This window comes from Protopterus annectens, chromosome 7.part1, assembly GCF_019279795.1.
Source record: "Protopterus annectens isolate FY-2018-M chromosome 7.part1, PAN1.0, whole genome shotgun sequence".
In the NCBI taxonomy this organism is placed as follows: Eukaryota; Metazoa; Chordata; order Ceratodontiformes; family Protopteridae; genus Protopterus; species Protopterus annectens.
The window spans coordinates 426,359,828-426,377,830 of NC_056740.1; the positions used below are offsets into that span (position 1 = coordinate 426,359,828).

Consider the following 18,003-nt stretch of genomic DNA (forward strand, 5'->3'; position numbering starts at 1 on the left):
AATATAATGTTTGTATTGGTAGAAATAAATCCACCAATACAGCTGTGAATAATGGTGAGCAGAAGAAAGTTTTCTTAGTGACAACTTATAATGTTATATCTGAGGAAATAGTTACAAAAGCATGTATCTTGCGGCCAATGCTCCTAAGGGATAAATTTTTGAACTTAATACTACCTGCTTTTGTGAGTATTGCATATAAAAGAGCTAGGAATGTGTCTGATATTCTGGTACATAACCAATTTTGTTTACCAGATGTTAATGTTAGTCAGAGCTTAAGCATAAATAAGGCACTGATCCATGTGATGGTTGTTACATCTGTCAATATGTCGTAAGCTCTTTTCCCTACATTAATGGCATTAAGTTTACAGCTAGGCATCAATATAGTTGTAACACAGAGGGGCTAGTATATGTGATGAGATGTGGATGTAAAAAGTTTTACATAGGGGAACTTATAGGAGTTTTAGGGTCTGGTTGCAGGAACATATTAGGGACATAAAAAAACAAAAAATTAGAGAGCCCCCTTGGGAGTCATTTTTTGACAGCGCACAACTCTAACCCTGATTCCCTTAGGGGTTGTGTCTTGGAAAAATTGCAAGTTGGCATAGGTGAATGTGTGTCTTTAAAAAACAAACTCTTAAAAAATGAAACCCTGCTGATTTTAAAGGATGGTACTTTGGAGCCTCAGGGACTCCACAAAGAATGTAATTGAAAGTATGTGATTTGAATTGTATGCTTAATTGATTAATTGTTTTGTGCAATACGTTGTATTTAAGCAAACAGTGTTTTGTAGTGTTTTTACTCTTGGAAGGCTGTGCAAGCCGAGGCTCTAAGTGTTTCATTAAATCCGCTTACTTCTTGGATCGGTGGTCTTGGCGGTATTTTATTATTTTTTTTGTTTGTTTTGTTTTTTAAAGTGCAGAAGTTTTAGATAGGGAAATAACTGTAGGGTCAGCTTTATGAGTAAAAAACAGATATCTAGGAGTCTGAGAGGTTTGTATAACCTATCAGACTTATCAGGAGCAAGAGGTTAACTGTCAGACAAGCTGTTAAGAAAAACATCCACTGAAGCTAATAAAAGATGAAGGACATCTTACCCTTAACCCTTATGTGAACCCTTAACTCGGGCATCATAAATAAGCTCACCAGCTTAAATATCAACCCCTATGTCACAAGATGGGTTGCAAACTGGCTCAGGGATAGAACCCACATGGTCAGAATTGCAGATGCCATGTCAGACTCTAAACCAGTTACAAGTGGTGTCCCACAGGGCTTAGTCCTGGGACATCTCTTGTTCGGTATATATTTCTCTGAGGTACAGGCTAACACGGGAGGACTATGACTGACCAAGTTCACAGATGACTGCAAACTGGGTACCATAATCGACTCGCTGACTGACACAAGCTTCCTCTAAAAGGGTCTCACAGAGATGGATAACTGGTGCCAGAGCCATGGCCTAAAGCTAAATGCCAAAAAGTGCATAGTCATCCGCTTTGGGAAAAACAAAGTGCCCACAAATTACCACATAGGTGGTAATCCATTAAGTACGGAAGTAGTAATTAGGGATTTGGGGACCCAAGTAGATAGCAATCTCTCCTTTGACAATCACGTTGCCAAAGTGGTTAGAAAGACCTTCTATATAGCCCACCTTATCACGAAAGGGTTCACATCTACATCAAGAGAGGTCATTGTGCCCCTCTACTCATCAGGCCCATAATTGAATACAATGCCCCATTTGGGATGTACCTTGCCCGACACCTGCAGCAACTGGAAATACCCCAAAAGTACCTCATCAAGAGGATCAATGGACTCAAACAGATGCCCTACACAGTTAGGCTAAAGAAACTCCAGCTCTACTCAGTTGCTTACCGCCTACTCAGAGGCGATCTGTGCCTGACGTATAAAGCCATGTCCAAACCAGAATTAATGGACATGCTCCACCTCAGGAAATCCAAATCCCTTAGAGCCACATGCTCCAGGGACTTCAACCTCAGCACAGAAATAAATAGGACATGCTGGAGGGACAGATTCATATCCCAGAGGCTCCCCTCACTCTGGAACAAAATGCCAGTCCATGTTAGGCAGAGCCCTCAATGACCCTCTTCAAGAGAAATCTTGACGAGTAGATGGGAGATCGTAGGTTTACCCCTGGGATCTCTTCTGTGTCCCTACTAGACAGAGGCACAGTAAACTAACCTTAAAAGGGCCATCTTCTGTGACCTACTATACAGAGGCACAGTCAACTAATCTAAAAGGGTGGCGAAAGCCAAACACACTCTGGCTAGGCTTATAAATGCCCTAAGGCAGATAGCCTAGTATCAACCTATGAACCTATGAACCTATGACAGGAGAAGGCTGTGGAATATTAAATTGCACAAATCATAATACTTTTGTTGGGAAATAAAGATTTGATTCTGATCCCATTGAAACACCTCTTTCATTTTAGGTAAGGTGTTTGGGGGAAAATATGAAGTATCACTTTACTCAGATTCAGAATACTCAGCTTGAGAGGAAATCACTGAAGAAAAATGCTAGCCCCCTCCACTCCTTGTTATTCTGACTAGAATAAGTGTCAGAATGAGAGAGAGCTCTTTTTCTATTTTTAACTAAAAGAAGAAACAGAATGTGAACCTTAAATGCAAAAATGGATTCCTTAGCAAGTCCTAACACGTCATTCCTATCCATAATAACAGAAACAGGAGAATAACATTCACAATTTTCTGTTTTTGTTTCCTTAGAAACTTACTGGAAAAAGAAAGATTCATGGCAGAGAGATTATTCCAGGAATCAGGCATCCTACCCTGGCTATGCAATAGACCCTCAGCTACTCCTTCTCTTTAGACATTCCCATTACTTAAATATACTAAATATACTAACTTCATAGTCAGAGAACCGTAGAGTAAGGGGCCACACTTGAGAAAGAAAAAAATACATCACTTTACAGCTCTCTGCTGCTAAAAATATAAATACACACCAAGAGTAAAGTATCAGCAAATAAATAAAAAATGATATCAAGGAAAATGAAAAAAAATAAAAATAAAACCTAAAAATTAGCAGCACTCTAATCATGGAAGTATCAAATAGAGAAAACTATGAAGTAATTAAGACAAGAAGTGTCACTGTTAGAAGAGTATAGAACAGGGAGCAGATTAACAAAAATATTAAGAAAATTAGACGTGATAAAAGCAATGCGCAGTATCAGAACAGGCCGGGATGTCATGCATTATCGCAAATAAACTAAAAATCTCAGCACAGGCGGAAAAACTTAGAAGATACACAGATAAATATAAAGGAAAAGTACAAATTAAGCAATTTATTAATGATTCATAAAGTTTTATAGAGAATTGGGAAACAAAGTAAAAGAAATTGAAAGACCGCCAAAAAAGAAGAAATAGATACATTTTGGAGATATATCTACAGAGATCCTGTGGAACATAACAAACATGCTAAATGGATAGAAGAAGTAAAAGAAAGAATAAGAAGTTTAAAGGTACAGGATATAAAATGGGATGAAGTAACAGCCAGAGAGATTGAAACAAAGTTAAGAAAAGCCTCTAATTGGAAAACCCCAGGCCCAGATGCAGTACCTAACTTTTGGTTAAAAGTATTAGCATCTTTGCACAAAGATTTAGCCATGAGTAAGAACTATTTATATGCACACCCTGAACAGACACCAACCTGACTAACAACAGGAAAAACAATCTTACTACTTAAGAGTGAAGCTAAAAATTATAGACCAATAACATGCCTTCTGACGACGTATAAACTATACACTATAGAAGAAAACTCAATTATGACAACAGAACAAAAGGGCAATAAAAGAAAGTCATATGGAACAAAGGATCATTTGTTGTTAAAGTCATAGTGGAGAACTGTAAAAAGGGGAAGAATTTAAGTATGGCATGGATTGACTACAAAAAATCATTTGCTAGTATCCCAGATTCATGGATAAAAGAGTGTTTAAAAATGTATAAGATACAGTGATCGACTACATTACAGTGACTATGAAACAGTAGCAGACCATTTTTCAATTAAGCCATGATAAAGGACAAATTATTATTCCAGGGATACAAATTCAAAGGGGGATATTCCATGGTGACTCTCTGTCAGCGTTGTTATTCTGCATTGCCCTTAACCAATTAAGCTGTCTACTTAACAGCTTAGGCTATGGCTATAATTTGGCTTCTAGAAAACAACAAAGTGTAAAGACTTCTCATCTTCTCTTTGTTGATGATTTAAAACTGTATAGCTCATCAGATGAGGAACTGAAAGCAGAAATGCAATTTGTCAAATCTTTTCAGATGATATAAGAATGTCATTTGGCCTTGATAAATGTGCAAAAGCAACCTTTAAAGCAGGAAAACTGCAGCACCAGGAAAACATCAGCCTGGGACAGGAATGTGATATAAAAGAACTTGAGCAAGAGGGAGTGTATAAATATTAGGGAACTGATGAAGGATCAACAATAAGATATGAACAAATGCAAATAAAACTTAGTAAGGAATACTTTAGAAGACTTAAATTAATCCTGAAAACAGCACCGACAGCAAGGAACAAAGTCCAAGCCATAAACCAATTTGCTCTTCTTGTCCTAACTTACAGTTTTGGAGTGACTGACTGGCCCCAAAACATGTTGGCTAGATTAGACAGGAAAACAAGAAGGATGCTTCATGCTCACCAAATGATTTATAAACATCAGTGTATACCAAGATTATATAGTCCCCATTCTGAAGTAGGGATGGGCCACCTTGAAACTGATTACATATACAGATCTGCAATGGTGGGACTTCACACATAATATGCAGACCTCACAAGACCCAAAAGTAGTGAAAGTTTTGAAACATGAGGATAATAAATCTAAGATGACTTCCCTGCTTAATCTAGCAGAAGCAGGAATGGAAATCAAACCACAAGTGGATAACAACCAGCCAGCAACTGAATGTGCAAACAAACAAAAGAAAGAATATAAGGTGAAGGACCAGAGAAGGCAAGAAATGTGGAAAATGCATAAATTTAGTTGCAAGTATGGAAAACTTCTGGAAGAACCTCATGTTGATAAGGAACAAATGCAGAAATGGTTTAGGAGAGGCAAATTCAAACCAAGAGATGAAAGGTTAATATTGGTGGCACAAGATAGTGGGCTATGTACATGTAGATTTACAAAGTCCATTGAACATGTGAGAGAAACAGACAACTGTAGGTTTTACAAAACAGAACTGGAAACAGTTGCACACCTTGTTGCCAAAGATTCCAAAGACAACCAAAAGGCATTCTATAACTATGTCAAGAATCTAAATGGCAATGCTCAGATCTGCTCTGAGCTACAACAGAATGGCATTAAATATACTCATCCCAAGAATATTGCCAATATCCTGGCAGATCAATTCAGTGCCAACTTCACCTCCCTCTCACCCCCTAAACGGCCCATCTCAATACTGGAAGATTGCCAAATTCCAGTAATAACGGCCACACAGGTAAAAAACACACTTCCCAAAGCTAAGAATACAGCATCCATGGGACCAGATGACATCCCGGGCTGTGTATTACATGAACTGCAAAACGAACTGGCACCTCACCTAAGTGTCATGTTTAATCATAGTCTCACCTCAGGCTTCGTGCCCACTGAGTGGTGCACAGCTACATTTATCCCACTTCACAAGAGGGGATCCACCTTGGATCCTGGGAACTACTGCCCCATCAGTCTGATGAGCCTGATCTGCAAGGCCATGGAACATATTATCATGGAACTTATAAACAAAGACATTGGCAACCTTCAAACACTGGACCCCACCCAGTTTGGGTTCGTGAAGGGACGATCTTGTCTCCTGAACCCAATTGACTTCTTTGAATCAGTCTCCAGAGCCATGGACGAGGGTAAGACGGTCCACACAGCCTATCTGGACCTCACCAAGGCCTTTGCCACCATCCCCCACTCTGGAATCATAGATAGACTTATTAAGCTGGGCATTAATCCCTACGTCAGTTGATGGGTTGCCATCTGGCTTACTGACAAAAACTACACTGTAAAAGTAGCCAACTCCAAATCCAGCTCCAGACAAGTGACAAGTGGAGTACCTCAGGGTTCGGTCCTGGGACCACTCTTGTTTGGCATCTACTTCTCTGAAGTACAGGCCAACACTAAGGGACTCTGGCTAACAAAGTTCACAGATTACTGCAAACTGGGAGCCATTACTGAATCCCCAAATGATGTGGATACTCTGCAAAAGGGCCTTACAGAAACAGATGCTTGGTGCCAAAGCCATGGGCTCAAGCTCAATGCCAACAAATGTATAGTTATCCCCTTTGTGAAAAAACATGTACCGTGAGTTACCACATAGGTGGCAGTTCACTAAACACTGAAAGTGTTATAAGAGAATTAGGGACACAGGTGGACAGTGGTCTCACCTTCAATAACCACATCGCCACAACAGTCAGGAAATCCTTCTATGTGGCACACCTCATTACTAAGGGCTTTTCATCCAGGAAAAAGGAGGTCATTGTACCACTGTACTCATCCCTCATTAGACCCATTATAAATACAATGCCCCGTTTGGTATGTACCTCTTAAGACATCTGCAACAACTGGAAAGGCTGCAGAAATACTTCACTAAAAGAATCACAGACCTAAAGCAGATGCCCTAAGCTGACTGCCTTAAAAAACTCCAGCTATACTCTGTCGCATATCGTCTACTCAGAGGCAATCTCTGCTTAACATACAAGGCCATGTCAAACCAAGAGCTGTTGGACATGCTACATTTAAAGAAATCCCAATCCCTCAGAGCCACACGCTCCAGGGATCTAAACCTTGTCATCACAATAAACAAAACATGATGGAGGGATAGGTTCTTGACCCAGAGAGACTCCCTGGACTCTGGAATAGACTGCCCATACATGTCAAGCAGAGCACCTCTTTGGCCCTCTTCAAAAGGAACCTTGACGATTGGATGAGAGAAAGGAAATTCACCCCGGGGATCACGTCAGTCGCCCTGCTAGACAGGGGTCCAGGGAAGTAAATATTGTGGGAAGAATTAGCCAGGAAATTGTTATGGCTAGGCTTGTATATGCCCTAGGGCTGATAGCCTAGTATCAGCCTATGAACCTATGAACCTATGATGCTAGAAAACTGGATAGAGTGGTCCAAGAAAAGAAGACAAAAGTAGCATTGATCATTGAAATTGGCACACCCAGTGACTACAGTGTCCTGTGTACAGAGAGACACAAAGTCATAAAATATCAGGATTTGCAAGCAGAAATGAGAGCAATGTGGAAGAAAGACTCCCGGATAGTTCCAATAGTAGTTGGAGCAACGGGTCTTATAAGAAAGAGTCTACAATCATATTTAGATATGCTACCAATACATGTAACTTTGTATGAATTGCAGGAGGAGTCATTACTGTGCACATTGTGGGTGCTGTGAAAAGCAATTTTGGCTGACATCAAAGAGTGAAACAATACTAATTTCATGAACTTTAATTGTACTTTGACTTAGGAATGGGGTCCATTCCCATCATGGTATTAGAAACCCAAAAGATTTGGAGAAATTAAAAATAAATAAATAAATAAACAAACAAATAAATAAAGCAGAAGTCATACAAGTAATACTTACACAGAACTAGCCCAGCAGAGGTCAGTTTTATCAGATATGCATAATCCCATTTCACATTTTACTAATAAAGGTACCCTTAAATTCATATCAGTAAAGGTACTGTTTTTCAGTTATATTCTCTTAGTTTCATGTAAATGAATTCCTGCATATCCTAGAGTTGTTTGTTGTTGAATGTGAAGGGGCTGGGATGAAAATCATGCTTCCAAATTAACAGCCATTACTCTATTCCAGAAAAGAAAACAAACAAAAAAGGATGGCTCTTTGCAGATGCAGCAACCTGAAGTGGAAGAATTTAAATATCTTCAAAGTTTATTCATGATAAAAAGTAGAGGCAGTTTGGAGATTTACAAGCAAATTAATGCAGTGTTGGTAATACTGCATGCACTGCAACAGATGGTGACAAAGTTTGAACAGAGTTGTAAATACCCACTGTCCTTTTATCATCTATACTCCCATCACCACCTGTAATCAGCTCTGTGTAGTGGATTAAAGGATGATATCATAGCGATGAGTGGCAGAAATAATGTCCAAATGTCTCCTGGGGTGACGTGTCATTGTTAAGTCCATTAGTGGTAAACTTCCATGAGACATTTGAACACACATAACATTAGCTCTGCTAGAAAACTACATAAGTGACGGTTAAAGTTTACGCATTCAGTTAAGGAATGCGCCGAATCTCTTAATGCACTGGCTACTGTGACACAAACAGTGTGTTTTGCAAGGGGGGGGGTAAGCCTCCTTGTATCCCCCAACCTCCTCTCTTTATTATTTTCACTTCAAGGTCAGATACAATTGACTTGAAAGAGTTTAACGTCACACCAGTCTGAAGTCAATGACATCAACTGAGCAACTAATAGCTCAGGCTGATATGCTCGATCAACAGATTCTTGATCTTGGGAGATCCTAACAAGAGGTTGCAGGATCAGGTAGTGTGGACACCTAGCTGGCTCCCACAGGAGGGGCAACAGGAATAGCCCACTGGGATGAAGCCCTTAGACAGACCCTGGACATAATGGAAGGAAATTATCCCTCACCTTTTCTGAGAAAAACTGGGTATCCCACAGGATAAGTTGGAGACTGTTGTCCGAGATACTGATCTGCCCTGCTTGCTTAGCCTGCTACCGTTGTGATTCTTATCAATGCCTGAAGTGCAGAAACAATGTATGAACATATGAACTCAGAATAAAAGCTATCAAAACACATCTAACAATGCTTTTATGATTTTTTTCAAGAAAATTGCTGGAATATTATAAGGGTTCTAGATCTAGTTTATCTGGTTTTATTCCAGACTGCTTCTACATGAAGTGATAAATAGCATATTCAAGTTCTAACTTTATTTTCTTTCATATTTTTAGTATTTTAAAATTGTGGTTAAATCTTTCACAGAGTGTAATGGATATGCTATTATGCAGATTTGTAAAGTAATACTTACTTTTTCTTTTGTCTTGGTTGGCTCTGCCCCGCTCCGTTCGCCCTCGGTAACACTCGGGCTCTCTCTGCTCTCCTGCCCTGCCCACTATTCCCTCCTGCCCCCACTACCTCTACATTTATAGTAATCACAGTCACACCCACAGTTTACCCTCACATCACCTCCACCAATCACAGCTCCTCAAGTCATATCACATCATACCACACCAACTTGCTCCACACAAAATACTCCCAATCACTCTCATTCCCACTAGGCATTTTTTACATCACCCACACTACTTCCTCATCCACATATAGTGCAACTGTATAATTCCTATTCAGACCTCCCACCTAAAAACAACTTAAACTTTATAACCATGACTATCACGCAACTAAGTCTAGTTTGTCTTCTTATAATTCTTTACAACACCACAAGTTATTACTCTAGCAATATCCCTAAACCTAGTAGCACAACACTGCATTATGCACTCTTGTATACAGACACCACACATTATAATAATATCTGCCCACAGTTATTCAAGAACTGCATAACAGACCAATTCAGGACTAAACACATATGCTCTCATTCCTACTCCAAAAAAACACAATACTTTCTCACACTCCTCACCAAACTCCAACATCTGTATAACCATTTTAACTCCAGGCTCACCATAAGTGGGGATATCCACCCCAACCCAGGCCCAAATCCATCCTGTCCAACTTAAACTGCTCCAACACAAATGTCAGAACATATCATCCCCACTTTCTTCATCCCTGGGCAAATCAACAACGGCAGCAAAACCAACCATCTTTTACTGCTAAATATTAATATTAGAAGTATCAAAAATAAAATACCTGAACTCCAGGCCACAATAGCACACTACTCCCCAGACATAGTTGCTTTAACAGAAACCTGGCTAAATAAAAACATAGCTAACTCAGAAGTTCTCCCTACCGGCTACAATATCATTAGACAAGACAGACCACTTCGTAAAGGGGGTGGAACTGCCTTACTGTACAAGTCAAACTTAACTATCCGTCAATTACCAAACTCCCACCCCTCACCCAATAATTGGGACATACTTATCTCACAACTTCAACTTCACCCTAAAAAGGTTATCACCACAACTGTGATCTATATTCCACCTGGTAATACATCTGCTAGCCTTGAAGACTTATTATCATGGTGTTCTTCCACATACTCACAAGAAACCCTTATTCTGGGGGACTTCAACCTAGATTGGATCACCTCTATATCAGAACCACCAAGCAATCTAATAAATCTCCATGGCTACCAGCAGCTGGTCCAAATTCCAACTAGATGTGATAAAAAATCTAAAAGGGAATCCATCCTTGATTGGGTCCTAACTAACAACCCCACAATGTACCCTCACATAGGCAGTCTCCCGGGCACCTTAAGTGACCACAACATAATATTCTTTATACATAGTAGAACAAGCATATGCAAAACCACTAACTATATATCCACTAGAAACACAAAAAAATACTCTCCTGAGGTCCTCAAGACTTTACTATGTAACTGTGACTGGACCCCGCTAAAAACCCTCCCACTTGACTAGGCTGTAGCATATTTCAACAAAACATTTCTACAACACCTAGACACTGTCGCTCCATTGCGCAAAATCAAGGTTAGAACCTCTACAAACCCCTGGCTCAGTAAAGAAACCAAACAAATTCTCAAGTCCAGTCACTGCCTGGCTTTACTATCAAAAAAACAAAGAAACACAAAGCCTAACTAAGTACCAAGAACTGCGCAACCGTGCAAAAAAATGCATTAGACTGGACAAAAAATCCTGCTACACAACATTACAAACTAAATACCAACACAACCCGCAAAAATTTTGTAAAAATGTAAACCAGCTACTAAAATCCACCCAAAAGGCTACCCCCAAACCAACCACCCCTGACACTAAAGTTCCCATCGAAACACAATTCAGCTCCCACGTTGTGAACTCAGTTCTATCCTTAGTATCACAGGACAGTTCCTTCCTTACTATCCCCCCCAACACAAATAACACTAATACAAGCTTTACCCTCAAAACAGTTTCCACCACTTCAATCAAAAGCATGCTCTCCAAACTAAAAACCTCAACAACAGCAGCCAGCCTACTCCCCAGCTATTTCTTGAAACTCACAGCAGATGCTATTGCTATCCCAGTCTCCACTCTCATAAACAGATCAATTGTTGAAAACTATGTGCCCAAACTCTGGAAAATATCCTATGTTACACCCATACATAAAGGTGGGACCTCCACTGAACTTAATAACTACAGACCCATTGCTTTACTCTCCTCCTGGCCAAAATCCTAGAAAAATGCATCCATACCCAGATGCTAAACTATCTCCTAGGCAGCAACATCCTGTCACCTACTCAGCATGGTTTCAGACTTGCCCATAGTACCACTACAGCCCTCCTCTGCTTCACAGACACAGTAAACCGTCGCAAAAATGAAGGCCTACAAGTGTCAACTCTTTTTATGGATATGTCCAAAGCATTTGACACAGTCTCACACCAAATCCTGCTAAACGAACTAAACCAATATCATCTATCAAATTCCACTCTTACCTGGTTCCAAAGCTACTTAACTGACAGGTACCAAGCTGTAAAATGGGAAAATCCTCTCTCTCCTCAGCTGCCCATAACTATAGGAGTCCCACAGGGTTCTATCTTAGGACCACTACTATTCAGAGTCTTCACAAATGACCTCCATACCTCCACACAGCATGCATCTATAATTCAGTATGCAGATGACACTACCTTAATCTGTGCTGCACAAAACATTCTCACCCTCCTGCAAACAACTCAACTAGCATTCTCTGATGTTGAAAACTACCTTACCAAAGCCCAACTTATCCTCAATCCAAAGAAAACTCAGCTTATGATTATAACCAGTTCTAACAAAAACACTAACAGTCAATTCACTATCTACTCCACTAATGCTACTCCAATTGCTCCAGTGGCACAGGCTAAGCTATTGGGAATAACCATAGACTCCCACCTAAAATTTGATAGTCATCTCAACTTAACTATTAAAAAAGTACATGCCAAACTGGGGTCGCTCTACCGTATCAAACCATTTCTTACCAACAACACAAGATCAGCCATTGCTCGCTCCCAGCTTGTATCCACCCTACTCTATGCATCTCCCATTCTGACTAATTTCAACAAAACTGAACTAAGCAAAATGGAAGCCTGCTATAACAGAATTGCACGATTTGCTGCAAATTGCTCATATAGAACTCATCACTGTACTGCTTTGAGACAGCTCCACTGGCTTGAACTGCCCAACCTCCTAACCTACAATCAGTTCTGCCTCTGTCATTCTATCTATTACCTTCCCAATAAGTGTCCTGCCCTCAAAAACCTAGTACAACATCACTCAGCCAAAAGGCCTTTTAGGTCATCAAGCAAACTACTACTAGAAGTCACCAACAGCTACAATAGCTTTGGAGATGCACTATATAGTAGTTCAGTGGCTAAAAAATGGAACTCTGTCCCTACAAGCATTCAAAACACATCATCCGAAGCCTCCTTTAAAGACCTCATCAGGCAACATCTCAAGCAAATTTGGCAGTGCCATGATTGCTCCCCAGGCTAATGAAAGCAGATAACACATACATACAAAATCTAGAGCTCTTGATAATAGTTTTCAATCTTACTCACAAACACTGGCTAATCTACAATGTAGGTACTGTACCTGTGTACCATGTATTTTGGAAAATCCAACTGGATATATGTCCATTTTCAGCGGAGGCCCGGGGAGAAAAGCTCCACATTGACATTAATTTACATACATATGAACAGAGAATATAGGTTTAGAAGCAAAAAAATAAGTAATTGCTAGAGGGAAGAGCCTAGAGGGAAAACAAGAGGAGAAGAAAGGGGTGGAGGAGGGTAGGGGGTTTAGTCTAGTTTGGAACATTGACAGAGCCACTGGTTTTAAAGTGAATGGATAGATTTTATATATGTATTCTACCTATGTTCCAAATTTCAGCTGTACACCACAAATCTATTAATTACCTTTATTTTTAAAATGAATATTTTTTTGTTTGTTCTCTCCACTGTAACTGTTTATGTGCCACATACCACTGTAAAAACATGTCTCCTGTAATTTGTGTGTATACTGATCATGTCTAAATAACTAAATGTGTCTGTAATTTTTCTTTGTGGAGCTTTACTCCCCAGGCCTCTGCTGAAAAAGGGCCTTTTCGGCTCAGTCAGACACCCCCTGGTTAACAAATGTAAAATAAAAATTATGGTTTTATTTTACTTGCATTTAACTGGAGTACAATATTAATCATTTAGATTCAGCCCAAGAAAGGTGACTGATTAAATAACTTGCTCAGTTACACACTTAATGAAAGTAAATTGTTAAGAAAGTATTCCACTGGGGATTTATTAGCACATCCATCCATCCACAACCCCTTTTTGCAGAAGGGCTCAGGGTGTCACTTCAACAGTGATAATCATCTAGAGCCAAGATTTACACCACTGGGTAGCTATCCTGCCACAGTAGTTTTTCTACACCAAATATACTGTCACACCTATGGCCAGTTTAGAGTGTCCAATCCACTTACTGCAAGTCTTTGGAATATGGGAGGAAACCCACACAAACACAGAGAGGGCATGCAAACTCAGCACAGAAAGCACCCCAGTTGAGAATCAAACCAGGAAACCTCTTGCTGTGAGGCAATAACACTATTTGCTGTGCCACTATGCTGCACAGTACATCATATTCCCAAATCTTACCTGTCATTTTTTCTAATGGAGTTTAATAATTCTTCATTACTATTTTTGATTAGGATTCATTTCATCAGTTGCTTCTGTCATCAGGGTAATACTTTTAGAACTCTTTGTGTATAGTTTAATCTAGTTTTAATGTAAGTTTTTATTTCTTACAGACATTATGGCATCTCATATTCCTTTTATAAAGTTTGTAGATTTTACAGCTACAACTAAGGGGTTTGTGTATGAATTTCCCAGTAAAAAATACCTTTATTGAAATTTGATTTGCAATGTATTTATTCATGAGAACCCTTTTTCAGTGGTGGGCTGGAGAGAAAAGCTTTACATAACAACAATGACAATATACTATACAAACTTTACATGGCAAATAGGAATAGTAGTTATATAGTAATAGTATGCACGCTACATACATGAATAAAACATGACATGCAAGTCCTTACATATCAAATTCACATCTTTAAACATGTGCAAAAGATATCAAAAGATATACACATGCATTTACATTGTAGCTTTTCAATTTATTTGAGAGCATGTGCACATTTTATTCTGGAGGTGAACACAAACAGATCCAGCATTGCCTTAGGTGCTGTTTAAGATCTGCTTTAAAAGTCTACAGTTGTTTACTTTGCTTGGGGGGGAGGTAGAGTTTCAAAGTTCGGAGACGCAAGTGATGTTTACTGCATTTCTTGCTCTACTTACGAGATTTATTTATGATAAGTAGAAATTTGTCTTGGAAGTGTAGATTTCTGCTTGCATTATAATGCTGGATCATAGACTTAAAAGGCTGGGCATTTGTCTAGGTTGTATATTAAATTGTGGACTACTAGAAGGTGGGATTGGTGAAGGAGATGTAGGGTAATTTGTTCAGTTTTGTATGCTGGGGTCTTGGCAGTGGTGAATACGGTAATATAAATTTGTCAAATTTTGTAATTTTTTTTTGTATGCTAGTGTATCTCTGGAGGGGCGGCAGGGTTTGTGAACATTTGAGAGGCGTATAGCAGCATGTGGGGTACTGAGTAGGTTTTTGAAATTGTTTCTTTGACTTTATCTATGAGGAAAGGTTTAGTTCTGCATCATGCTTGCTGAAAATGAAAAAGAGTTTTGTGTGAGGATCTGTCTGAACTCACTAACATCAAAGTTTGCAGCACAGCGTAAGTTCCCTCCAGGATATGTAAGTATTTTGCACACTTTGCAGATGTTAATATCTGTAAAACAGAAACGCATGAAGCAGTTGCTGACTATTTAAGGTACCTCTCTTCAAGCAGGCTACAAAGTTTAAATTCCTTCAGTTTGAATTCCATGAGAAGTAATAATACCCTTTATTTTTTCAGAACTCCTCAGATACTGTAGGGATTCAGTTTAAGTGTAGAGGGTTTAGTATCACTTAAACTTCTCCCTGAGGATTGTATAGATAATGATATATAACATTAAGGACTGTAGATGGAGAAGGAAATAATTCTGTTTAGTTTGCACAACTAGGTAGAAACAGAAAGTACATTAATACACCAGGCTGCAAATACTTTAAAGAAAATTTGCCAGAATGACTGTTGCATATATGTGCAGTCTACTCAAAAACAGATGTATTGGAGAAATAAATACAGCAGAAGTCTGGAAGTTAAGAACCACTGCTCTGTCCTCTGGTCTGACGTCTACCAGGTAATTACTACAGTGAGCTACTTTTTTACTAGCTGGTAGATGGAGTGGGGACTCTAAACTGCCAATACATGTAAATACATATATGTGCGACACAGCTGGCAACCTACTTCTGTTTACCCCTTTGGGTAGGAATGGCTGTCCACTAGTTAACTCTAGAAGCCAGATCTGACTCATAACAGATAATGAGAGAGACAGACTTCAAAAAACTAGGAGACTGAATGCTTTTCTGGGTGCCAGTAGTTACTATGCTCTTCCTGCTAAGCAATAAATTCTTATAGTTTGTCAATACACTTGCATTCCTTTTCTAGAACTCTCACTGCAACCTGCAGCAGCAACCAGCTTTTTGATATCAGTTTAACTTGCTTCCTATGATGATGACTAAGTGATTCGATAATGCACAAATACACAAATATCTTGTCTAATAAATGTATTTTTGAAAAGCTGTGCTCTCTTGTATAGCCTTCTTGGAATGAAGATCTTATGAGAAAAGAGGGAAAAACAACCAGAGAGCAGATGACAGGCCTACATTAAATATCTCTGACAAAGATAAAGGAAAACTGAAAAGCATTGTAATCATCTGACGTCTAAACAAGTGATGTCTATGAGTAAGACACCATGATACAGAAACCACTGCTTTTCCCTGATGCATGGGGTATATGACTAGATTGCATGATTGGAAAGGACTGGTATATGACTAGATGGCATGATGGGATGGGAGTGGTATATGACTAGATGCCATGATGGGAAGGGAAACTGCATCCGACCTGGAAACAACAACCTCTACATCTTGGGCCTACTTCTCAGGGTCATTTCGTAATTCAGGTAAACTATTTTATCAGTAGATTAACTTTATGTAACAAAATATGTTACACTGACGTAATCTGCATCAAGTTAATTTGTTTTCTTTTTTTACATTAAAGGTAATTTCTTAAATAAAAAAGTCTAGAAACTAGATATTTATGCAGCCAACACAGTACAACTTCTCCTGAGTATTAACATAACCTAAAAGTAGTTAAAGGAAAAAAGTATCATATCTGGATTCAGTGCAATTATAACTTAGATGTATACTTGTATATAAAACTGCTAAATGTTCTTACCATGCTTTCATTTTGATAGAACACAATTTGATAGCCTTTTCCTAACATAGTGTCTTTAACAAGTCCATCTTTCAAATCTTTGGTCTCAAGCATTTCTTTAAGTATAACGTGATATTTCACAGTTTCGTTGTCCTGTGGAAAACAAAAAGACATCTTCTGTTACAAAAAAAAAATCAAAGACTAGATGTGTCATGGCAGTTTCCTAAATTTAGTCTGACACACTTACCACATAAAGTTTCTACTTCAATATTCTGGTGCAAATGATCTGAATGTTTCTCCAGACAATATCAACAGAAATAAATGTAACATAAGAAGATAATTATGAATGTACTAACACTGTTGTAATGCAAAGCTCTGCAGCTCCAATCTCCTAAAACATACTTATGTCATAGAGATGAGTCCAAATATGGAATCAAAGGTGTGTCTGCAGGTTTAGAATGTCGTTAATTACACTGTGAAATAATTTAGCAACATATAGCTTTCTTGCAAACTGAACTCACATTGCTTGTTGAGGGTTTCATGTACTTGCCATGATGTATAAGTTGTAATATCTGTACGTTATTTGCCATGATGTATAAGTTGTAATATCTGTACGTTATTTGCCATGATGTATAAGTTGTAATATCTGTACGTTATTTGCCATGATGTATAAGTTGTAATATCTGTACGTTATTTGTCATGATGTATAAGTTGTAATATCTGTACGTTATTTGCCATGATGTATAAGTTGTAATATCTGTACGTTTGGGTGAGGTTATGTACTAAGGAAAAAGAATGGATTAAGTCCCTGTTTGCAACTTCAACATTTTCTGCCTATATGAACTGCAGTGGTGGTGCTGCGGTAGCATTGTCGCCTCACAGTAAGATGTTGTCCTGTTCGATTCTCAGCTAAAGCATCTTCTGTGTGGAGACATGCGTGAAATGGCATGCCTTCATTGAAGGATGTGCGTCAGAGCTGGCAACTCGGCACGTAAAAAAATCTACTGCCAATCATTAGCAGACCGGAGTTCCGCTATGGCGACCCCTAACCGGGAAAAGCCGAAAGACACAGCAGCATGTACTGCAGTGTGTTACATAAATCTATTGTCTCTGTTAAGGTAATATCATTTCATTCTAGCGTGCTATATTCTAGCTTCTTCCCCTTCATTTTTGCATGAGTTTGTTGTAAGCCTTTTGATGACAAGTTTTTACCTCCGATGAATTCTTTTGGACCTTAGTTTTGTCATACTGGGTTGGGTAAAGTTTTGAAGGAGTTATATGCTCTTTTCATTTGTTTAATACTTCATTGATGTTGTATTTACTGAATCTTTACAGCTACCATTTAGAGTTATTACATTTTTTTTATATTTTTATTCCTTGTAGAAATTATTTTATCAATGCAGCTGTTTTAGATGGCCATGAATGCTTCAACAAGAATTTGTGAGGCAATCCAGTTCACAGTCACAGGTTGACAGATGCAACTGTTATTGTTC

General features: G+C 38.8%; 1 protein-coding gene across 1 annotated transcript in view; it reads right to left on the reverse strand.

Annotated features, from left to right (window-relative positions):
* The window catches only part of STAB1 (stabilin 1), a 2,761,215-nt gene that overhangs the window by 1,511,290 nt on the left and 1,231,922 nt on the right, over positions 1–18,003 (reverse strand). Inside the window, exon 34 of the mRNA XM_044078505.1 lies at positions 16,532–16,663. Coding sequence (XP_043934440.1) covers positions 16,532–16,663 — 132 coding nt within the window. The remainder of the gene's footprint in view (positions 1–16,531; positions 16,664–18,003) is intronic.